Genomic DNA, 25,769 nt, shown 5'->3' on the forward strand with positions numbered 1-25,769 from the left:
TATACGATTTGTGATGTTGCATCATATGATTTTTTTTTGTGTGGGGTGCAGGTCCATGGTCCACACATGACACACCCCACGTTAACCCGTTTCTTTCCATTATTTTTAGGTCTGGTATTTATCTCGGAGTTTAATTAATTTAGAAGTTTATATTGGCTTAAAACGCTTCGTGACAAATATAATTCGAACTTGAGACATCAAATTTAATGATAAAGAAATATTTATCACCTCATTACTTATCTCTCCACCAGAATCATGATTTGACCTTTACTCGAACCTTCCATTATATTATTTGAAGATGTGGTGACCAAGCACCAAATATTTGATCAACTTGTCCAAAAGTTGACAAATTTGAATCCTAATTATTTTTCTAATGCATCGTGCATAAAAAAGAAACAAATTAAGTTGACTGTTAGACCTTTAATCACACTCTAATTAATAGCAGCACACAGAAGTTTAATTATTTTTCATAGATCTCTTGCGGATTTCTTAAACACTCCATTAATTATGTAATTGCATCAGATCCCAGATTTAGTTAGTCCAGGTTTGACTTCCTCACTAATTGCATTGCATTAGTGACATGAGCGACATGGCTAATTATAATACCCAAACACACGTTTTGGAATAAATATTAAAAGACATTGTAAATTGGCAAATAGTATCACAAACACAGTAACACAAAAGCTTGATGGTGACACCCATCACAGAAATCCTGACATTTATATGGAAACATTGAGAAAATCATGAGCTCTTTTTATCTAAATAACTGAATATCACATCCTGACCCATCACTTGTTTGGGTTTATCCAATATTGGATACTTGTGTTAGGTCGTCCTCGCTTTCCCCGTTAAGACTCTTTTATATGATGAGTAATTATTTCATATCTCCTTATATTGTTATGGACTAATGATGAGCTAATTTTTGGACGAATTGAGTTCATCAAACTTATATTATGTTGTCTGAACTTCAAATGTCTAACATGAGGGGGTGTTAAATGTCTTGAATCAGTTGGACGGATATATCTCTTGTACTCTTTATATGATTTTGAACAATTATCACTTGATGAATTAGCTTTTCGAATTAACGTTATGAACGCATGATTCTAAATGTTAATTTATCTTAAAGGAAAGAGCAATAATAGGGGTAGAAGGGGTCATGTTGATGCACCCTAGCAACCAAGCAAGTCATAACATAAGGATAGGGGCATTATATTCGTAAATCAACAAAATTAAATATCTTGGCCTTACGATAGGTCCACATGTGGCCTTTTATGTCACTATGTGAACCCACCATGTGCCCAGGCCCCAGCCACATTGTGCGTCGCTGTACCAAACTTTTTTTTAAAATTATTTATTGGGCCTTCATTATTGTAGACAATGATATTTCAAAGAATGAATTCAAGGGGAAAAAAGATGAATGACTAAATCTCTCTAATTTTTTTAACTTCCAAACGAGAACAAGTTATCAATCAATCATGAATTCAAGTACAAAATGCTAATGACTCTAGTGGTATGTATGTATTCATTAACTATTAACTTTAAGTAAAAAAATGTGATCAACTTCAAGTAACTACACATAATAACACTCTGTACATGAGAATGTATAGTACTATATTTAGACCCTTAACGGCCTAGTTTTCGTCGGACTGCACTTTTTGTATTATTATATAACAATATTTCGCTATAAAAGTCCAAGATGACGTCATTATTATAGTAAGGTTTGACTATACTATACTATGGATAAAAAATAAACAGAGAAGATGGTTCTATTACATGATCTCACACAAAAAACAAACCACAAGTTGAAGAATTATCATGGGTAGACAGCAGAAGAAGGCAGATTGTTTCCTTAATTAACATGAATTACTGTAAAATTATTAAAAGCTTTATTTGTAAACAGACAATCACATGAAGGAAAACATGATTATGCTGGGATAAACTAACAAAATAGTAGGTGAGATATCCTTCTCTTTGCACACATTGTGGCACCCATCATGGCTAACTTACCTGCAAGATTATCCCAGATATTGGACCACTCAAATTCTTCAAAGGTTTCTCCACTGTTTGACTAAATTTGTTGATCTCTTGGGAGGAGGAAAGACGAGAGAGAAGGCGTTCGTTGTTGAAATTTCGAACTCTCTTCTACTTTACAGATTGTGACATTCAAAAGGATAACAATAGTATTCAGAAACTGTACTTTTGAAGAAGACCAGGTGACAAATAGTAAACCGATATGTTTACACGAATGAATAAATATTACATTTACTATCGACAAAAAAAAAAAATGAAGAAGAAAGGCCATTTTGTAAACTCAGAAATCCATATCCCAGTTCACAGTAAGTCAAACAATATTTCCAATTCATTATTTTGCTTGATATAGTAAAGGCAATTACAAATTTCACAAATGAAAAGAAATAAAATAAAAAAGTATATATGAATGAATGTGAGTATGCTATTGTTTAAAATTCACCTGTAACTATTCTTATGGTGAAAGTCCCAGTTTGCAGCCAAGTTTTGATTGCTACTCAACTGGAAATTTTGGTCTCTAAACAGATGATGATGTTCCAAATAAAATATTAAAACTCTTTGCTTTAGCTAGCTGACTTGTTCTCCAATTAAATCCAAGCCAACTATAAGAAAAGTTAAGCCTTGAAACAGCAAGTAATAGAAATGTATGCCTTGTGCAGATAACAGGCTTCTTGCAGCTGCAGTCAGCAAAAGAAAAGCAAGCGCTAATTCCTTCCTGTAGATTTTGTTTGCCTTCTTTTTCTTCGGAATCTCTTGTTCATGTTCTTTTAGTTTTCCGTATAGTTCTAGACCAGATTCAGATAACCTTCTTGATATTTTCTCTTCGTTCATTTTCTTTGATTCCTCCTCAGCAAATGCTAGCAAGTCTGATTCAGATGATCTGCCTGTTTTCTTGGTGACCACCCATTCATAGGCACTTCCCAACTGAAATAGCCCCGAGACCATGGCATTGAATTTTGTCACCGACATTGTGTTCTCGAATAGGAGGTATGGCATTAGGAAAGGGAAAGACTTTGGTGCCGGAAGGATGTTCAAAATGGACATGACTATAGGGACATAACAGATAACCCAAGCGGGCAACTGGGCTTCTGGTATGAACATTGTTAATGGAAGTATGATACAGAACAATGTGAATGAGTAAAAGGGTAATACAAGCTTCCTTAGAAGAAAGAAAAGGAATATCATGTTCGCCTTCTTCCAGATAGAGATCTGCAATGACGATTCAAAAAATGATTAAACTTACTACTTGTATGAAAGTTGAATGTTGGGATTTGGAAGGAGGTATTGAGAGAGCGAAGATAATAGTAAGCAACGCTCACCTTGGAAGTCAGGATTGCAGGAAGACATAGTCTAAAGAGCTGCATAGGACCAGAATGCCAACGGTGCTGCTGTTTCTTGTAAGCCTCATATGATTCTGGTAACTCGCAAAGTGCCCTTACATCATTAACATAGATAAATTTCCAGCCATACAAGTGTGCTCTGACAGCGATATCCATGTCCTCAACAGTTGTCCGTTCCAACCATCCGCCAGACTCCTCCAAAGCCTTAATTCTCCAAACACCAGCTGTTCCATTGAATCCAAAGAAATTGAGATAGTGACCATTCACTTGTTGTTCCACCTCAAAATGGAAGCACAAGTTAATGTTCTGAAGCCTAGTAAGTAAGTTCTCATCCTGATTAACGAAGGTCCAGCGTGCTTGAACAAGTCCAACATCCGGTTTTCCCTACATAACAGAAATCAAAAAGAACTATTTAGCCTCGTAAAAAAGACCAGCAACTAGCTATTCAGATTGAGCAATTGAACTAGCTTGTTACCTTAAAATGAGGAACAGTCAGTTTAAGGAAATCAGGATTTGGTTGGAAATCCGCGTCAAAAATTGCAACAAATTCATAGTCCTGAACATAGTCACAAGTCATTGCAGATTTAAGATTGCCAGCTTTGTAACCAGTTCGGATGAACCGATGTCTGTAGATAATGTTGACTCCTTTCTCTTTCCAGGATACACATTCATTCTTGATCATTTGCTGCAGGACTTCATCATCTGAATCATCCAATACTTGTACCAAGAATCGGTCTTTTGGCCAATCCAGCTGACAAACAGCACCAATTGATTGGGCAAAAACCTATTGAGTTCAAGAAAATTATGAAATCAGATTAAATCTACATATTCACAAACACTATCATTAGAGAATTGAAAAACAACACAAGCTTAAACGGATGCAGTGTAGTTCAAATGGATGCAAAATCATGTATATGTGAAAAATCACTAAAGATTTCGACAAACACCACCCCTAATTGCAAACTGCAATGGATTCAACTGTGTGAACATAGATATTGAACCCATCAAATTAAAATCTGTTTAAACTGATCAATCAGCAAGAATGACCACAATATTAACCCCCGTTTGATCATAGACTTTGAAGTTTGAAACTTGAAAAATTGGGGGGTTTTAAATTTTTTTTGCCATTTTTGGAATTTGAAATTGAAAATTTTGAATTTTTGGGGGTTGAAGTTCCAAAACCCCCAAAATTGGTTTGGACCAGTATTTGGGAACTTGAAAATCAGATCAAATTTCATGTCCGAACAGATAGATTTTCAAAATCATAAGATATGGAATATTTGAAGTTGTGTTACCTCTTTTTCATTGCACATGGGAATCTGTACAAGAACCATAGGGAAATAAGATCCATCCTCAAGATCAGATGCATCTTCATTGATAATTGGCTTAATCTTCCTGAATTTCATCCAGAAACATCCCAGACAAAGAACAAGTCGATCTATGGATTGAATAAGGAAAAGCACAATACAAAATGTAGTAAGTTTTGAAAGGGAAGGAGCAATATAATCAGCTCTAAATGAAATCCAAGCCATATAAGTCCATTGCAAAATACTTTGCACCTCCCAAGGATTCACCAGATTCAATTCCCACTTATTAAAATAAGCAAAAATCTCAATACACAAAGCCACCACTGATATAGCAAGAAAAGCTCTAATAAATCTGTACAACTTCCCCCTGTATTTTGGCTCTTCATCTGATAAAGCAATCCGTTTCTTAACAGATGCAAATGTTTTTGGGATACAGCCAAGTGTCCTCTGGGCTTTCAGTAACAACACTTTAGTAAATCTCTTGGGATTTGCAGCCTTGTTTTTATCCCTAAAAGCTGGTGAATCCAAATCATTGACTTCAACTAATGAAATGTTTTTAGTATTCTCCATTGTAACAACAACGGAGCTCGGTGCCATTTGTTAATAATCTCTTAAATGAAAGATAAGCAAAACGATAATCAATAAGTGTTGGAAAACAGAATTATGTGCTATGTCATTTGCACAGCGACACACAGAGAGATGAGAACACAATTTTTAGATCTTGAAGAGAAAATATGCTCGTGAGAAATAGAAGAAGAAATAAAAAGAGGTGTCAGTGGAGACTGGTGTGGCACATGGAAGCTTCGGGGTGTAATTTAATGTCTGCTAATAAGTAATTAGCAAATAGTAGTGAAGGAGTTGAGGGGTCAAAAAGGGAAAGAGATTAGTGATGAGTACAAAGAAGGAAGACAATTTTTATGTTTATATAATAATTTTTTTTTGTCAACAATTTTAAATAGTGAAAAGAGGGGTCACCAGATTCCATCAACAAAACAAAACACAACCAGTTTGCAAACGATAAATGACAGCCAATTACAGCCAAAATGCACAATCTTAAATATTCAACTCATCAATTTTCCCTCTACCCCGCGGCTTCACTATGACGTACAAAAATCACCAACTTCTAAAGTGGTCCTTCAAATATTTATTAGAGTAGAGCTTTAGTCCTTAATCTTATCTAAATTGAACACATTTCATCCTAAAAGTGAAACTATTTTTGACCAAATTAAGCGCCCCCACTTCCTTCCCGCTCTTATTTACATGTCTTATTTACTCAAATTAGATGTTTCTTACCAACTTGTCATTTTACAAAACTAGTAATACATATAATAACATACATAACACTATTATCCCTGTTTTATTCTTCTGTTTATTTTTAATCGTCATAATTTCTCTTTTTAGAATCAAATCATAAAAATTTTGATTAATATTTTATGATGTATCGTTTCATCATATTGATATGTAAAATATTGCAATTTATTTATAGTTTTTAAATATCTAAACAAAATTTATTTAAAATATCAAATTAATGTAATCTAATAGTCAAATTTTGACTTTTGAAAAATGCAACATGATCCAAAAAATGGACAGAGATAGTAGTATCATATGAATATATGAATTTGACCAACTTAAGAAAACTAAATGATCAGATCATTTTCATCGGGCAATTTAATTAGTAAAAATAAACTAATTTATGTTCATTTACTTGACTTCAAGAGAACACTGAATAATATAAATTAATTAATTTATATTTATTTACTTGACTTCAAGAGAACACTAAATAAGGATATAGTAATAAACATACCTAGTTTCTTAAGAGACATGAAATATAAGATGGTGAAAAACAACTAGAAACAGGGAAAGTACAAGTCAAAAGTCAAAAATTGAGATTTAAAAAACTTGCAACTTTTTATTTTTAGGGTACTTTTGCAGCCAAAAATAAAAGGAAGTATACACAAAAGTATAGCTTAAAAATAAAAAATTACTAGAAATAAGTTAATCCAAAATCACGTGAATTATATGAACAGTTTAACTAAAAGGAAATACTTTTAAGAATGTTTTATTTTCAAATTCATTTTATGTAACATTAAATATATATATGAGCTATTTGTGTACTTATAAAGATATGTCTGAGCCACATGCATAATGAGAGTCACAATATCAAATCTAAATTATAAAGTTCAAGAGATATATCAAACTCTTTTTTCTATTATGAATGAAAAGTCCGAAAAACATAAAGGACCGAAAACTGCACTAGAACATATTGCAAGGGACTGATTTAGACAAACTCAAAACAAAAGGGACTATTTTGTCGTTTCATACGTCACAGCATTTTCATGGACAACAAAATAGTCTGATGATCTGTAAAATAGCGTGTCTTTTTCCGCAGATTAGGATCGTTAAACATGATTTTTTGGTCTTCTAATTCCTTTTTGGTTGTTATAAAAGAGAAAGAAACCGCGCCTGCCGCCTCCTCAAGTCAATCTTTCCATGTTACTTAGTTGTCATCGACCAAATTTTTCGTCTCAAATTATCTAACGTAAAATATAAATTTTAATTAAAATTAGTGTTGTTTTTTCACATTAGTGATAATTATACTTAGACTACTAAAATAATTAAAAAAAATATCAAATATTATTAAGAAAATGCACAAGTAACCCCTCAATCTATACTCAAAATTCCAGAAACATATTTATACTATATTAAGGTCCTATTACCCTTGAACTTATTTTGTTAATAATTTTCTACCCTTTTCGGCAATACATGACACTATCTTTTGGATCCTACGCTGGTTGATTTTTTTTCCAAGTTAAAGCCACGTAGGGCGAAAAGAGATAAAAAAATATTTAATAAAATAAGTTCAGAAGATAATGAATCTTGGTATAATATAAGTATGTGTCTGAGATTTCGAACATAAATTGAGGGATACTTATGCATTATTCCAATATTATTATTAAAAAGAGCAAGTAAGAAAACTTAAGATGGAGACACTTGGCGTGAACAAATTATATTCCTTTGTAAAGTCATTTTGTTTGGTCATTGGTGTATTTAACTCTGTAGTTCTGTCTTTACACGACAGTATTTATCAATTGTAAGTAGTAATTAACATTATTTTGTTAATTTGAAATGAATTACTCTCTATAATATTTAAAACTCCAGGTACGATCAAATTAGGCTCTATAAATCATAAGGTAAAATACTTATCTGCATTGTATATTTCCAGTACGTGATAATTTGAGATGAAAATTACATGAAGAATTTATACTGTTTAATAAAATAGCGATAATCATATAAAATTATATGTAATGTAATTTGTTTTATATTTATTAATTCAATGAAAATAGAATAAGTGAGTAATGTCTTTTTGAGTTCAATAATTATATTTGATTTCAAAATCAGCTTACACCTTAAAAAAAAATTATCTCTTAAAAATATTTATCATTTAAATAACTCTTCTGTTTTAACTTTAGCAGGGAACTTGTTAAAGTAAATAATAATCCTATATATTATATGTTTTTTAAATGTAATAATCAGGAACTCGGTAACTCATAAAAAAACGCGGTAGTTGACTTTTTCTTTATCCTTTTTTTCAAGTATTATTAGTTCTCCATATTCAATAAAGCCATTAAAATGACACTTATTTAATGTAAGATAAATTACAAGTGTCAGACTAGTTTCCCATGTTTTATTTCTGACATGCATGATGAAACTATTTGCTTTTTTAATCTCTGGGCCTTTCAAATCCGTACAATATACAAATGATTGAAGAATAATATAATGTAAAATTAACACGGACTCACTATTTACCAGCATTAATTTGTTCAAAATTTGTTAATAAGCCAGCAATATCACTATTTACCAGCATTAATTGGTTCAAAATTTGTTAATAGCATGCAATATTTGATCCCTTTCATATTAATTGATTATTTATATAATTTTTTTATTTAATTTTTTTAGTTATTCCTAATTATTTGTTTATTTTGATAAATAAAAAAAGATAATTTCTTTATCTATTATACCCTCAATTATTTACTTTGAAAAATTTATAACTTTCTAAAAATTCTAAGTTTTTAATTCATCCACTTCATAATTAATAGAGATAAAATGATAAACTCATTGTGTCAATAATTATTTTCTTAATAGATGTGTCAATGCAAAAGTGAAAAGTAATTAGAGACAGAAGAAATCCATATTAAAAAACCACAAATAAAAAGATAATTTTTTATTAATTCAACCCTTAAAACACTTATTGAGAATTTTACAAATAAATGTCAACACTTTGAGAGAATTAATTACAAAGTAATATAATTTTTAATTAATATATATTTATTTAATTTAGAAAAATGCACAACTATGAACTATTGCGAAACAAAAAAAATACTAACAAAAAATAGACGTAAAAAAAATTTACATCTTAGATGAGTCAACGAAACTAAAAGTAACTTAATGATCAATCAAAAGGAGTTCATCTCTATTTGAAAAATTATTTTGGAAAAGATCTGATTCGGATTTACTCTTCTTTTTTTTTTTGACATTTTTTTGTTGTCATTTTGGATGTCCTAAAAATGACATGACATCTCCTAGTTAATATAATGTCCCAACTATGCCAGTGTCAAATAATATAATTCACCACTAGAATCAAAGAATTTTTTCTCACCATGATTTGATAAGAATTTTATAATATAAAATATAATTTTTCACTGAATTTAAATCAGACTCTCATTAAAAATACTTGAAAACTTTTTAATTATGATTACAAAATACAAATAACCATTCGTACAAAGAGTGAAACAATACTTGAGAAGCAAAACATAAATTAGAGGAGTAGGGATTTGTCTATTAATTTTATAAAATTGTAACGTTTAAATATAATAATTAATAGTATGTATTTAATAAATTTTAAAGATAAATAGAGAATTTAAATCAAATTTACCGTGTTCGAATTTTGCTACCAACACTTATCATAATTATCAGTATATAAAAATTAAACGTGTAACTAATAATGGTGCAAGTTCAAGGAAAGGCAAGCTAAATATCCTTTTCTTATGAGTGTATTCTGGATTTTCACATGAAGGAGTTCATATTTGTTGATTGCTTACGTAGACAAGACAATCTTTAATAACGAGTTGTTTATTAGATTTCTTCAATTTGGACTCAATTATACAATTTTGTGATGTTACACCATATAATATTATATAATTTTATTTTATTTTCTTTTGTGTGTAGGTCCATAGTCACACACATCCCACGTTAAATCGTTTCCTTTAATTACACTTGTATACCTTCCATTATTAGATGTGGTGACTATGTACCCAATATTTGATCGAGTTGTCTAGAAATAATAAAATTAAAACCCTAAAAAGTTTAGCATATTCTACATAAAATACTTCTCATGCATTCTAAAAACAAATTAAGTTGACTGTTAAGACCTTTAATCACACTCTATTTAATTTTAACACACTGAACTCTAATTATTGTGGAATTATTTCTTAAACACTCCATTAATTATGTAAATGCATCAGATCTCAGATTTAATTAGTTCAGGTTTGACTTCCACACTAATTGCACTGCTTTAATTAGTCAGTGTTACATTTTGGCCTAGGAAATTGGTAAATAGGTCATAAACATAGTAACAAACAGCTTGATGGTGACCCCCATCACATAAATCCTGGCATTTATATGAAACCATTGAGAAAATGAGCTGCTGTTTTTTTTTAAAAAAAATAAAAATTTATCCAAATAACTGAATATCACAGCCTGACCCATCAATCGTTTTAATTTGGTATAACTAGTAGTAAGTACTATATATGTGCTCATGTTATGTTGTCTATGCTTCTAAACTCTGGAACCCTACGTTTCGGACGTTCAATCATAGGCATGAAAAATTGTTAATTAAATCTCGTTATATCATTTGGACAACCTTCATCTCATGACTTAATTTTTGAAATTAATTCGACTAAATGTATATATATTGTTCCCGCTTAAAATATTCAATTTAAGAAGTGTTAAATGTCTCACATACATTAAGGAGTGTGTTTCTTGTGCGGCGTGAGACGATTTTCACCTCACTTTTTCAGATTAAAATCGGTCAAATATTTATTTCTTCTACTGTTATATTGTCTACAATTCAGATGCTCAATCTTTGATACCTTGAATGTTAAAGTCATCACATTAGTTGAACAAACATGTTTTACTTATACGATTTTGAATAATTTTCACTTTATAATTATTAACCTTTTGAATTGAGTTCGACTAGACGCCTAACATTAACGACCCATGATTCAAAATGTTGATGCACCCTAGCAACCAAGCATTGGATCAGAAACCTCATCCAGCAAGCCCAAGTCATAACCGAAGGCTTACGGCAGGGCCACATGTGGCCTTTTATGTCCCTATGTGAACTCTCCATGTGCCCAGCCACCCTGTGCATTGCTGTATCAAACTCCTCTTCTTTTTTTTTTTTTTAAAAAATGTTGGGCCTTTAATATTGTAGACAATGATATTAAAATAAAAGAATGAATAAATATTACATTTAACAATGGAGGAAAATTAAAATAAAGAGGAGGAGGAGGGCATTAATTAATATGTAATTAACCAGCTAATGAAAACATGTATCATTAATAACCCATGTTCCCACTGTATTTTGTCTAAACCTGAACACTTTGTATTCCAGATCTGCTAATGTCAAAGTATCACTTTACTAATAACATGTCTCCACTAATTGAATAAAACTCAAATGACTTTATTAAATCATATGCTACACTACAAATACTGACAGTTACCTCTAACCTACCATCAAGAATATTGTAGCCACAGGTTCTCTCAATTTTAGATGTTTTTTGAGGCATTAAACTTGAAAGTGAGAGCTAATTTATAACTCCATGAAAGAGAGAAAAAATAATCATAAAGAGGCAGTGATCAATGTCAAGTAATACTATAGTAAACCTCTCTATAGTTTCGTTTGAATTCCATTTTTTCATATTATATAGGTTACAGTTATAAAGAGTTCTTTATAACAATATTTTGCTATAACAACTAAAAAGTAACCAAACCAGAAGTATGATTGTGCTAAAAGCAAATGGATTGCTTCTATACACTAAAGAGAGAATATGGTTCTATCACATGACACAAAATCTCATGCATTAATGCTGTAAACCTATAAACTTAGAGCTTCAATTGTAAACAAACAAACATATGAAGGAAAACGTGAGTATGCTGGAACAAACTAGTAGTTGAGATGTCCTTCTCTATGCTCACATTGTGGCACCCATCATGGCCAACTTACATGCAACATTACATCAAATTTAGAATGATATTTAGTTTACTTAGCTTGATCCAATTGTGCGAAGGTTTCCCAAGCATATATTATTGCAATGTGACTAAATTGGACCACTCAAATATTTGGGCCTAGGGAAAGAGGTATTTGTGCATAAAAGTGGATGAATTTATTATTTAAAGTTAAAAAAATCATTAGAGAGCTAATGGAATGGTAAGCACTTTCCACCTTTAACGGTGGTTATTTTGGCTTTTTTTTTCAAGTTACAAAATAGGATAAATTACAGAAATATACTGTTGTTTCACTTATTTTCATTATTTTCTATTACTTCTAAAAGTCTCTAAGATTCTTTATTTTTCTAATGTATTTGATCTGCATATTAATATATCCGAGTCAGTATTTAATGTATCCGAGCTACCTATTATGTATTAGAGCTAGTTTTTAATGTATCCGAGCTACATATTAATATCAAGATTTTAATATATTTGAGCTACATATTATGTATCTGAACTTCAATTATTATATTTAAGTTTTTTAATTTTTAAAGAATTAATATAATTAAAATTTTATTAGTAAGAGATCTACGTAATTTGTAATAATTGTTAGAAAGAACGTGATTTTGCTATTTTGGGCTAAACATATAAAGCGGCCTCCGGGTTTCATTCAATACACTCTCTACTAGCATAATGTTTGATGGGCCCAAATAACTAGGAATTGACACAAATAGATAAGTGTTATATATAATTAGCAACATATAATCAATATTAATTAGCAATTAATAAACAGATAAAACATTGGCATATATTAGCCTAAAAATAATTTATTAATATTTTTTATTTATTTTTAAATAATAAAAAAATTGTAATACCATCTCTCTTCTAACTTCCAACCATTATTCCTTAAAACTAGCAAAATATTAATTAGAATTATCTCACCTTTCAAATTTTTATATATTTTTTGAAATAATTAAAGAAAATTAATTTCATCTTTTTTCTAACTTCCAACTATTTCTCCTTAAAACTAGATTATTCAAAACTCTCTTCTTTCAAATTATTTTATATTTTTAAAAATGAAAAAAATAATTAATACCATCTCTATTCTATCTCCAACCATTTTCACTTAAAACTAGATAAATATAGTTTATAATTATATCTTTTTCTTATGATTAACAAATAGTATTTTGATCATGATTATTCTCATTTCAAAGGTTCCTATGAATTTATTACTCATCAATTATTTTGCCTTTGAACTCAATTCATATTCATTCTCTTACACAAATTTGTATACATTATTTGCATCAGTATCTATTAATCAATATTTATCTAATAGATTGATATACATTTGTATTGGATACATTTGTTCGTATTCATAATAAATTGGTATACATTTATATTTTTTTTTGTAGTAATATCTTTCAAATTTTATATAGATATACATTTATATTGGATACATTCGCTCGTATTCATTTATGAATTGGTATATTTGTTTGCATTAATATGTTTTTTAATTTACATTTTTATTGTATACATTTGTTCGTATTCATAATAATTTGGTATACATTTGTTCATATTCATAATAAGTTAGTATACATTTGTATGTATTGTTGATAAATTGATATACATTTATTTGCAATAATATCTTTCAAATTAACATTGGTAAATATTTGTATTGGATAAATTCGTCCATATTCATTTATAAATTGGTATACGTTTATCTGCATTACTATCTTTATAATTTTACATATGTATACAGTTGGTTGCATAACTACTTTTTAATGCAATCAACGAAATTCATTAATAAATTTAAATAATTTTAAATTATTATGTGTTTTTTTGTATTCATTAACAAACTTAGATACATTTGTTGGAGAAAAAATAAATATTCATTATCAAATCCGATCAATAAATTTAATATTTTAAAATCTTGTCAGAAATATATTAATTAATTATTTATTAGAAATTGAAAAAATCTTAATTCAGGAAATCACGATATATTGAAGTTTTTGGGGGAGAAAAACATTGCAAAAAATACAAGTACGATAATTTGTAAAAAGAAAAAAATCTTGCATCCAACTACAAAATAAAGAATGTAGAAAAATTCAATTAGTTAAAAAATAACCCGGACAATTAATATAAATAAAATTCATATGATTTGAGTTATTACTTACAGTGAGGAGTTAATGTTGTGATTGATCTTTAATGAAAATATTTTAGAGAAAAAAATAGAAATCCTTCACTTGAAAGAGGGAGAAAAAAAAAGGAAGAAAGGAGAATTGAAAAATATAAGGAAGAATACGCATAAAAAAAATTATTTACAAATTACAAGAAAAGAGAAAAAAAGGAACAATAAAACTATTAAGAAATAGAGTGAGAAAATAAAGAAAAAAAATTTATTTTCAAATAAAAAAGATATGGCTATTTAATGCGAAATAAATAAAAAAAATAAATTTATTTTGCTAAAAAATTAAAAGTGAGCTATTTATTCCCAATAAACTCTATAGTTTGTTATTGTGCCATTTTTTTGCTAAAATTCACCCAATCCATTTTAGCCAGATGACATGTCTATGTAATAACTGTCAAACAATTTATTAAAAAACAAAATAAAAGAGCGTTAAAAACTTAGATATAAATTCAAGAATAAATGGTGCGTCCAAGTAGAGTATCACTGGTAATAAAGGTAAATATGATATGAAAGTGTAATATCGACAGGGGCGGATCTATTATGGCCTGTGGGGGTACTGTGCCGCCGTCGAAGCTTATTTATATATAATATGTGTTAAATAATAAATGTGTCACCCACAAAACAAAAGTAATCTTTGGTGTAGTGGTAGAGCATCTACTTAATGGGTCTTAGGTTATGTGATTGATTCCAGCTAGCTGCATTTCTTTTTATAAAACGACACATTTTCTTTTGTTTTTTGATTTTTCTTTCTTATTAACTTATTATTAAGTATTGATCCGTAATTGTTTTTTAACTAATTTAATTTGATTCTTTGACTTTTTTTATATGATTAAATATATAATTAAAAAAAATCTCTTGACCGTTGAAATCCTAGCTCTTCCTTTAAACTTTTAAACAACAAAAAATTGTCATTAATTAAAGCTTTAGTCTTTCGTAATCAGCCAATCATGCTCTCTCATTTAGGCACAAGACGAATAATTCTATCTGAATCTAAAATTGATTTAATCAATGAGTCTACTGAGCATTAGAGAAGAATCCAAAATTTGAAGATTTTGATGCACTAATAGTATCTTAATTTAGGTAGTTAACGAAACTTTTACTATAATTAACGAATAATGTAATATTTAATTAGTAACTAATGGCTCAAATATGGTTGATAAGCTAACCTTGAAATAAAAATAATGAAATAAGACTAAATCGTATTCTTGCAAGTGGTTCCTCTAGCTTGTACCAACTAAACAAGGATATCCTTTCGTTTCTTATGGGTGCACTGTTGATTATATCCTACTTTATGTCAGTTTTTCACGATATATATACATATATACACGTGATTTCTTTTAGAGGTTAACGTATGCATGAACCCCTATCAAATCGTAAGGGTCCGCCTCTGCTTAGTACCATGTAGGTCCGCCTCTGCTTGGCACCCAATGACTCTAAATCCTAGATCCCTCTGAACATCAACACTATTTTTTTATTTCATATTTCAGATGTGGATAAAATAAAGTCTATCAGGATAACTTTAAACCTTTTTTATATTTATTTTTATACTAAGAGTTTGTCTACATATCGATCGATTTGATTCGATTAATTTGAAGTTTATCGATTTGACTTATTAGTTATCGGCTTATAGAGATGTTAAACCGTTATAGAATGATTAAGATATTGACTTATCACTTATTGGTTTATCAATATTTAATCGCTATCCGTTTGGTTATCGGTTTAACCGTTAAATTTATCGAAAAAAAACGTTGAAAATCACTTGGAAACAAGGTGACAAATCAAATGAACCTTGCACTTGAGTTCACAAGTTACATCTTACTTAAAAGCAAATACTTTTACATTGTAGAATAACCCAACCAAAAATAAAAACAGAAAACCAAACTCTAAGTCAAGAATTTATAAACAAAATGCTATAAATATAATTATTTCATTTACTATTGGGGTTATCGGTTAACCCATTAAGAAAAAATCACAAATTGTTAAAAATCGACAATAAAAAATAAACAATTATCTTAACCGCTAAACTAATACTAATAAACTAATAATATTTTTTAATTCGAATTATCAACTTCATTCAATTTTAAATAACCCCTTTAAAATATAAATCATACACATATATATCGTACTCAGTTCCTTTAATTATTGGTGGTGGGGGCACATAAAACACGTAGCTACTATGTGAATGCGATAACTCATTGCTTACTTTTAAACAGCAAATTTTCTGGATTAAGTTATAACTTTACTGGATGGTAGGGGTCGGAGCTTGTATTCCCCTCGAATCTAATAAATTTTACTTAAATAATATATTTATGTTAATAAATTTATGTTATATATATATATATTTAAATTTAATTAATATCATTTAAAAAGATTATTATAAAATTCAAAAAAATTGAAGTTCTCAACTACTAATGACGGGTGCATAAAGATGGGTGGGTAGTTATTGTTATCACTCGGTTTGAGCTAAAATTGGTGCCCTCTGGCCGATGGCCACCCCACTTCATCGATTATAGTGTAATTATTTATACAGCTTTACTTGTCCACACAAAAACTAAAAGATACCAAAGTTTGCTTTATCCATTTTTTTTTTGTACAAATTTGAACAAATGGCTACTGCCCACACCCTAAAGAAGCTGCCCGTTATTCCACTATAAAATCTTTATATATGTACACATCATAAGCAAATAATAACAATATCATGTAAAGTAAGTGGAAATTGAGGTATGAGAGTCGCCAATCATTGTTTTTGTTGGCTTATTCTTTTTTCTGGTGCATGCTTAGCTTCGTTTACTTTTTCTTTTTTAAAGCTTAGTACGATAATCATTTACGATTTTTAAATTCATCAATAAATTTTATCTAGACATTTTAAATTGCATGCTGTTCCAATTAAATACTCTTACACGTGATAAATTTTTTGTATAAGCACGTCATTAATGGATGACGACAAATTTTTTTCCAAAATTTGATATAAAATGTTAATTTAATATTTTATTATAATATGTTCGGATGTTTAATTGAAATAAGATTCAGTGTTCCCAAGTCCTAAGTGAAAGGGATGGTCAATCATTAAGGTTTTTTTTTTTTTTTAATAAACCTTTACAAATGTGTCTTTTTGTTAATACATTGTTCGTCACACAGTTTTTCTTTATCCCTCTTTGGCTGAATCTTTATTACTAGCACTATTATAATCCCAAAACTTTTCAATGGATTATCGTGACTGAACTTTAAATCCTATCAATATGTTAAAAGAGCCACTAAGATATAGAAGCATTCTGTATATTCCTTCTCTCATAAGTAAACATTATAAAATATCATACAGTATAAATAACTCCCAAGCCTAAAAATTAAACAAAACATCAAAATTAGCAAAGATGTTTGCCACAGCACCACGTTCTATGTATAGGAATTTCCCAAAAGCACTTACAAAATTTCCTACAAATCCACCAACAATTACAGGGTATTTAGTAGTAACTGATGAAGAATCAGAAGAAATGGACACTTTTTGTTGGGGCATTTGTAAGCACAGCAGTATCACTAAACTCCCATTTCCTCAAGACAGAGTCTTGAAAGTTGTTCATAATCCAGAGTTTGGTGAACCTAGTGTTCATAAAGTTTGGTTCTTACCTGTTCTTGATCAACCAATAGCATCCAGCCGCTACTATGTTATCAAAGCCAAAGGCAGATATAAAGGGTAAGTACCTTATTTTCGCGTATCCTATACCAACATATCTTCAGATTTAGCTTAGTTATATATGCACTTATCATGTAACAAGTAGTATGTACCTTTTTAAATTTTTGACTCCCCTTGAAATTCCTCGCTACGCCACTAGCTGTTGTTGGTTGAGTTAAGATGGAAGGTGCAATGGTCAGGGTTGCCATGCTAAGCCCCATGTTGTATGTTATCTTGAGGCTATGGTTAGGCCGATCACTATATAGTGACCTCTAGTAATTTAACAGGTGATCCATTTTTAATCGGATTATCAACTAGTAGTACTTAGTGACATAGAAATTTTTATGTAATTATCTTATAAATGACTTGATCGTACGAGTACTATATTATATTAAACTGTTCATTTCGATCAATTTATATAGGAGGGCATATACATCTTGGAAAGAAGCAGATATGGATAGTTGTTGCTTTGACAATTCGATGAATGATCTAAACCCAAAGCCTTTTAATCACAAAGATACCTATCAACAATTCGAGATTTGTCCATATGATCTTGGTGGTTTCTATGCAAAATCTGTAGCCTACGATGGAGTTCCTCCGAAATTCCTCAGGAAAAAAGGATGGCACGTTAATAGTATCCATTCACTTAAAGTCAATTTGAAAGAAGCTCAAGGACTCCAATTATCCTCTCAACCATTAGATTCAGATACCCCTGAATTAAACATCCAAGCATCTTCCAAACGTTCTGTTCCGATAATTCTTGGCAAATGGTATAGTCCATGTGTGTTAGTAAAAGAGAGGAAAATTAAAACTAAAGAACAGATGAATAAATCATTGTTCTATGAAGTGACACTCAAGTGTTGGTGGGAGCAAATATTTTCTTGTGAGAATGTAACAAGAAGAAACAGAGCACACGTGGAGGTGGACGCGCGTGTGAGGAAGTTGTTAACTTTAATAAGTGGGACGGAAGCTGTGAAAGAGGAAGAAGGGAGTGGCGCGTTTGCTTGGTTTAGAGTGAAAGAGGAATATAGAAATAAATGTACATTGGAGAAAGTTGGTTTGCATAGTGGTGTTATTGAGAAAATGAGATGGATACAAGAAAGAAGGGGATGGTTTGATGGAGGAGAAAGTGATGTAAGAGTAGAAGGTATAGAAGAAATAGAAAGTGAGAATGGCTATTGGAGAAAGTTTAGTTGTTATGTTATGGTGGAGAGTTTTGTGTTTAGGAGAATGGATGGGAGTTTGTTAATTAACTTCAATTTCAAGAACACTCAGAAAATTGTGTGTCAATGGGAATGAGGATACGTGAAAAAAGATAGTCTGATGCACTAAGCTTTCGTTATGAGTCTGGAGAAAGGCGCCGGACCACGGGAGGATATCTGCAAGAAACACATATGTTGATTGGTACATGTTAATGTGTTGCTAGCTTCCACTTCTCTCTCTCTCTCTATATATATATATTCTATATATATAGACTTGTGTTTTAATCTTCTTCAGTGTTGTCTCTACTTGAGATGAACTAATAACAACTGCAGAATCTATTCTCTCTATTTTTAAGTTATAACTTGGTCCTTTTCGTTTCTTTAAAAATAATTACTGTTAGTATTGTATTGTGGCTTGCACCCAAGATATGCTTTTAATAAAAAGTTAACTGATAGGATTATCCGAGATCATATACATTTATTTTCTCAATTAACGTGGAATGCCCCTTTGAATGTGGTCATCAACAACATAATATAGAAGTAAGGGTGGAACTAGAATTTCAATTACGAGTTTAACAAAATTTAATAATTTTAATTCAAATTCTATATTTGTATCAAAGTCCACCTAATATATATAAAAAATTATTTTTTTTTCTGAAATCTAAAATCTCAAAATTCAAAATATTAACTTGGCCAAGGTATAGTGTATTTAATATAAAAAATTAAGTAGATTAAAAAATTTATTAATAAATAAATTAAATGACAAGGCATGCCTAATATTGAAAATTTTGAGGAGTTATCGTTACAAAATAAAAAATTATTCGGAAATTTCTGTACCCCTTAAAACCGAAGTCGGGTCAGACCCGAATGTTCTTTCAGGCTCCAATAAAAACGTACTTGCAATCAAAAACCCGCGTAGGGCAAGTGGGAATTCAAAATTTCCCCTTTCCCGGCAAAGGAGTTATAGTTGAGGACCATCACCATCAACCAGAGTTTCCATGGAAGAAGACGGCGCAAATCCACAGCATACCAAACTTAAGCACCTTCAGTTTTGCCCTAACTTAGTATAGACTTTTATTTCAGAATATTCATCGTTTTTCTCCTGTTCTATAAGTGATATCATGATTACAACAGGTTTAATCTCATCAAATTGTAGCTAAATCTGGCGCAATAATGTTGATTCTATGAATCATTCCACTCATTAAGCACCCCTTTCACATCCGGAACACAGCCATTAACCAGAACCGTTGCCATTTTTTCCCTTACAATTGTCCGCCTGAATCCTATGCCAACATCTAAAACGCAGCTTAAGAGGAATATAACGGTAGGTTGAGAAGCAATTTAATTATGATAACGAAATTGAAAAGAATGGAATTGGTACATAGAATTCATGTAGTTGACCTAACTAAGTTGGGATTGAGGCGTAGTTGATTTACCTATAGTTTTCTCTTTAGTTATTGATCTCTGCTGAACCTCTCATTGCTGTGATGGATCAGCTGAAAGCTTTGGTGTTTGGCTGTTGATGTTTATTGTGAATTTTAGCTCTCAAAATCCTTGTCATATGCATGAACCAGAAAGGTTTTCAATTGCCCTTTGCGCAAGGCTAGTTCCATTTCGTTATAAAGGTGGATGATGCTTTCTCTAATTTATAAAAAGCTACTCTCTCATTCTATTCCAAAAAAAAAAAAAGGAATCGTAAGGAAGAGACATGGATGTAATTTCTCGTTGGAGAATCATGTTCCCTGAATGCCAAAGTTCACACGAGTTCTGTGCCAAGGATTTTCTATCCTACGCCTAATTGACTGTTTTAAGTGAACTGCCTCACTTTAAAAAAAGAGAACTGGAGAAGTACATGTAATGTTCTCTTTGTGTTTGGGACTGGGTTGTATTTAGCAAATACTCTTTTCAATTCACTCCCATATTCAACAACAAAAGAAGAAGATCATATATCAATTTGTGTCTATCTTATTTGTTTTCATCTGCTGCTCGGATGATTTCTCTCATTTGCTTAAGTTTTCCCCGATTTAGAAGAAAGAAGGTGCTTGAGCCTGTCATATGGTTATGTATTATTGAGCTCTACATTTGATATTTTGGTTTTTGTAGCCACCGATAGTACCATTTTATTGTAAATGTTCTTGTTGGAAACCGAGGAATTACTGGCCAATTGTTATCTCTGCCTGCCTCTGTGTGTTCATTCCGATTGTCCAGAATCCAGATCCTCCTTGGTTTCCACGGACGTGCATTCGATGCTGGGGGTCTATAAATTCTTTACCATCCTAAGTGTGAGTAGCATATTTGGAGGACTAATAGATCTGGTAATGTGGCTATTACCTTATTATCATGTCTTTTGTCATGTTTCTCCACAATAAATGCATACCATGGGGCATGTATAATATGACTTACGGGCATGTTGTTCAAGTAGTCTTTGCCACTTTGGCATGAAGCTTGCAACAAGCGTAATGTCTACAATAAATTTATCATATAGTTCCAACGTGTTCTCACATTGTTTGATTGTAATATAAAGTATGCAGATGGAATTAAAGTTGTTTTCCTCCTCTCATAACCAGACTGAAAATGATTAAAAAAGATAATTGAGATCATGGAGAAAATCAAAATAAAGAAAGGGTATCAACCTCCAGGGAAAATATATTGTTACTTACAAATCTGTGTAGCTAATAAAACCCTGAGGAGCAATTGATGTTACAAACAAAATAGTTTCGTGATCAATAAGTTCACGACTTCAAGTTATCTTTATCCAATTTTTCTTCTTTACTTGGCTAATTATTTCCAGTTAGCTTGCTGTAACGTTTCAATGTACTTTCTATGGATATCAATAAAAGTTATTGGGGAGATCCAAAGATCTGAACTTGCTTGCAGTTGCAGATGACGATTGAATGTGAGACATGGAGCAGCATTAACAGTGGAATATGACATGCCTTAAGTCAGGCAAATGCGTTTATCTAACCAAATTTCAGAACTACACGGTTAGTTAATAATATACTATTTGTGTATATTAGGCTGTTAGCTGTTTCACTTTCTATGTTATGATTTTTGTCAACTCCGTTGTGAGGGAATAACAAATCAACTTTCAAACAAAATAAGTGATTAAGACTCGTACACTATTTTTACTGTTTTCTGACTATGGTTGAATTGTTCGGAATTTTTAGGCACTTCAACTACATCATCAGGTTTTGCTATTTTACTAATTCAAATGAGGCCAAAGTTTCAATAAAGGTAAGAAATCACTTTTTTTCCTGTGTCTACTTTCATAATTTACACCCCTTTTATTTATTGCTAAATACGGCCTTAGGTATCTTAAAAAGCTTCCCTTTTTCTTTTAGCCCCTAAATATAATATTGGTCTGCAGAAGTTATCATTCTTCTCTCTAACTGTTACGTGGATAGTGATGTAACTAAGGACCAAACAAATTTAATTTAGGTTCGTCTAGGACAAGAAAAAGAAGGCAGAACAAGACAAGCAAAATATAACCATTTGTGCACGACAGTATTAACTAGTAAGCATATGTGGGCGCCCTCCGTGAAGGTGCCTTTTTAAGTTGGACACAGTTCTAGGAATATGCAATGCATCAAATCAAGCTTGGTATTGAAAATGATCATAACGTCTCTAACGCATTGTGTGTCTCATTCTATACTTTCTCAGAAGACACTGACTTTTCACAGCTATATTACCTTGCCACCAAAAGAAGACTTCGACTCAATATTTTTATTTTCTGTCTTAATTGATCATGATTCGACATTAAAAGTTGATTCCATCCATAAATAAATTTTCTTCCCTATTGAGACATAGTCTAAATAAAATTGTTATTAATTCGTTATGTATGGATGATGAGATTCCACCGATACAAAGCCAATTCTAATAAGACTTATTGGAGGTCCCTTTGGCCTTTCTTTTTAGTGCTGAAAAGAGAGCTTTAAATCATTTCCAATCACAAATAGTTGACTGACTTAACTATCTTTCCCTAATTCGACGTATTCATAAGCAGTAAGGATAAATTTCAGCTGCATAAAACTCCCTTCTTCGTCATAATTTTTATTTTTAGAGTTAAACTATAAAAACTTTGACTAACATTTTAAAATGCATTTTTTAATCATATTAATACGAAAAAATTATAATTTATAGTACTTTTCATATAGTTTTAAAATATCTAATTTTTTTGTTTAAAATATCGCATTACTGTGATCTAATTTATCTTTAAAAATTAATCAAATTGACTTTCGATGAGCGCAATATGACAAATATTTCTGGATGGAGGGAGTAACTAACTATGGTTTATAATCTTTATATTGAGTAAAAAAATGGGTGCTGTTCGCTATTTTATTGAGTACTCTTTAACATACAGCTGACGAAATGTCATTATGATTTACGGGGAAAAAAATTATGATTTTAATTTTTGAATTTATGGTGGATTACATATAAAAAAGAGTAACATTTCTCATGCCAAGAGGGGAAAAAATAAAAATATAAAAAAACAGACCCAGTAGCTGACACAGAGAATATGTACAGGCAGTATCCACATCACCATAGAAACATGTAATTTTTATGTTTTATTTGTTTAACATGTAGTGCTTTGATGTCTCACTTTCTTCGTTACCGTACTCTGCTTACCATCATTTTGCCTTAAAATAATTTAGCTGTGCTGACTATTAAAAGTAGCCACAAAGCCAAACTTGCATGGCTTTAATTTATTTGTGTTTTTGTTTTCATAGCTTTTTTTTTTCTTGCTTTTTCTGTCAATGACTCATCATTTGTCTTATTGCATACTAATCACATCTCAGTCTAGGCAATAGTTCAACAATTAAGACACTAATTAATTTCCTCCCTTGTTTTTTTCTCTCTTTTCTTGGATCATTCCCACTAAACAATGTTTAGTGGATCCTACATAAGGGTGATAGTTGAGTAGATCTGGTAAAAAGCAGGGCAATCCACCAGAGATTTATATGAGTTGGTTAGTACTGAGCCTGAATGAGACTACTTTTTTATTTTTTGTTGATTAGTACAAAAAGATTGAAATGGAGAATTTTGTAGATTCAATAAATATAATATCAGTTAACTATTAAGTATCAACATCCAATCAGTCTATTTGTTCTACCTCAAATTAGTTGTTGACTAAATGAATCTTCTAAAACCATTTTCAAGTAACAAGCTTTCTAATTCTAGTCTAAAAAAATTCCAACAAATTCAACGGAAAACTAAAGAACTTCTATCTGTTAAAACATTATTGAAAATATTATGAAGTGTCATGAATTTACCCAAAAAAAAATCACTCTTACCTACCGGAGCATACTCCAGAAAGTAAAAGAAGGTGAAAAACGAATAGTGGCTGCAAATGCAAAGATTCAGGGCAGAAAAAAACAAATAACTAAAACGTGCTCTGCTTTAGTCTATCGAGAGAAAGATAGATAGATGCAATGGATGTTAGTTAACTAATCTATGAATTGTCACTATTTTCTAAACTGACACAAAACATCTGTAATCAAAGGTTTCAAGTATGGTCAAAACTCAAAATGAAGAACTTCTTAATGCTTTTTCCCTTTTTAATACAATTACTGCGCGTGGAATCATATTGAATCAGTGAATTTCGAATCCTAAATGTCTAAAAAGGAAAAGGAAACAGAGAGTCTTCATGTGCATGCTAAAATTAGAATGAGAAGAAGATAGAGATTCCACTAAACTTGTGCATATAATTTGATTTTCTATAAAAGTTGGGATTACTTTTGTCATTACAACATTCTAAACAGATTACTAGAAAGGATAGCTTCGGGATTTGGGGGAATCAGCAATTTTAAGAGTCTGTTCAATAAGCTTACGAGCCTTCTTGCTCCTAATCTCCACTCTCATGCTTTCACTCTTCTCAATCTTGTCGTATGATTCCTTCATTTTAAAAGACCTCCTCAGTTTCGTCTTCAAATTCACCATCAATCTCTCAAACCCCATCATTTTCTTCTTGATTAATTAAAACCACCCTGCAAAAAGAATAATACTGTAACCTATACTAGAAATAACAGAAGTATACCAAGAAAATAACAATACTAGAAATAACAGAAGTATACCAAGAAAATAAGCAGAATCATACAAGGGTGACAAAGACTAAAAAGGAATTTGAGTGATGTTGTTAATGAAATAAATATAAAACAAGAGGCTGCTTTTATAGTAGTGGTACTACCAAAAAAATTGCTGTAATCTTTGATTTTTTTTTTTTTACAGATAAGAAGAAAGTAAGGATATTTTTTTTGGGTGGGGGTGGGGTGAGGGGGAGGTGTGAATTTGGAGCAAAGTCAAGTGAGGGAGATAATGTGAATGAATAAACGGTTGGATATCATGCAATGAAGGCATTTTAACAGTTTTTAAAGTGGACCACGCATATTTTAGTCATATATGTAGTAAGAAAAAGACGTTGACTCCTCCTTTGATGAATCAAATAACCTTTTTTATTTCTTCATAAAAAATTACTCCTATTACATTTGGTCAAGATTTCGGAAATAAGGGAAGAGAAATATGAGAGTTGATTGATAACTTACAATTGCAATGTACACTAGAATTTGTTAGAAAATCTTTATTACAAAGATCTTTCATTGAACATACACAACTGTTTTTTCTAAAGAATGTCTTGTTTGGAAAATTCATTATTTAAATTTCTATAAATAGAAGGAATTTTTTTGTATTTTCTTTTGTTTGATGTGTCATTAAAATAAAAGAATAAAATGGAAAAATAATTTTTGAGTCAACAAGTTGAATTATTAATTA

At 30.8% G+C, this 25,769-nt stretch overlaps 2 protein-coding genes and 1 long non-coding RNA gene across 3 annotated transcripts; 1 reads left to right on the forward strand and 2 right to left on the reverse strand.

Annotated features, from left to right (window-relative positions):
* Positions 1 to 2,334: 2,334 nt before the first annotated feature.
* Positions 2,335 to 5,602, reverse strand: LOC101267858 (cellulose-synthase-like). The gene is made up of 4 exons (NM_001329781.1): positions 4,664 to 5,602; positions 3,844 to 4,152; positions 3,348 to 3,752; positions 2,335 to 3,237 (listed from the first exon to the last, which is right to left on the reverse strand). The coding sequence occupies exons 1-4, from the start codon at positions 5,270 to 5,272 to the stop codon at positions 2,596 to 2,598; spliced, it is 1,965 nt and encodes a 654-aa protein (NP_001316710.1). The 5' UTR covers positions 5,273 to 5,602; the 3' UTR covers positions 2,335 to 2,595.
* An 11,068-nt stretch (positions 5,603 to 16,670) lies between these two features.
* Positions 16,671 to 19,363, forward strand: LOC101267572 (uncharacterized). Its single transcript, XM_004232060.5, has 2 exons — positions 16,671 to 17,823; positions 18,225 to 19,363. The coding sequence occupies exons 1-2, from the start codon at positions 17,504 to 17,506 to the stop codon at positions 19,099 to 19,101; spliced, it is 1,197 nt and encodes a 398-aa protein (XP_004232108.1). The 5' UTR covers positions 16,671 to 17,503; the 3' UTR covers positions 19,102 to 19,363.
* A 5,323-nt stretch (positions 19,364 to 24,686) lies between these two features.
* On the reverse strand, positions 24,687 to 25,361 carry LOC101267368 (uncharacterized). Its single transcript, XR_182447.5, has 2 exons — positions 25,076 to 25,361; positions 24,687 to 24,988 (listed from the first exon to the last, which is right to left on the reverse strand). It is a non-coding gene; the product is annotated as an uncharacterized lncRNA (long non-coding RNA).
* Between the last annotated feature and the right edge of the window lie 408 nt (positions 25,362 to 25,769).

Source organism: Solanum lycopersicum, chromosome 2 (assembly GCF_036512215.1).
Source record: "Solanum lycopersicum chromosome 2, SLM_r2.1".
NCBI classification, from domain to species: Eukaryota; Viridiplantae; Streptophyta; class Magnoliopsida; order Solanales; family Solanaceae; genus Solanum; species Solanum lycopersicum.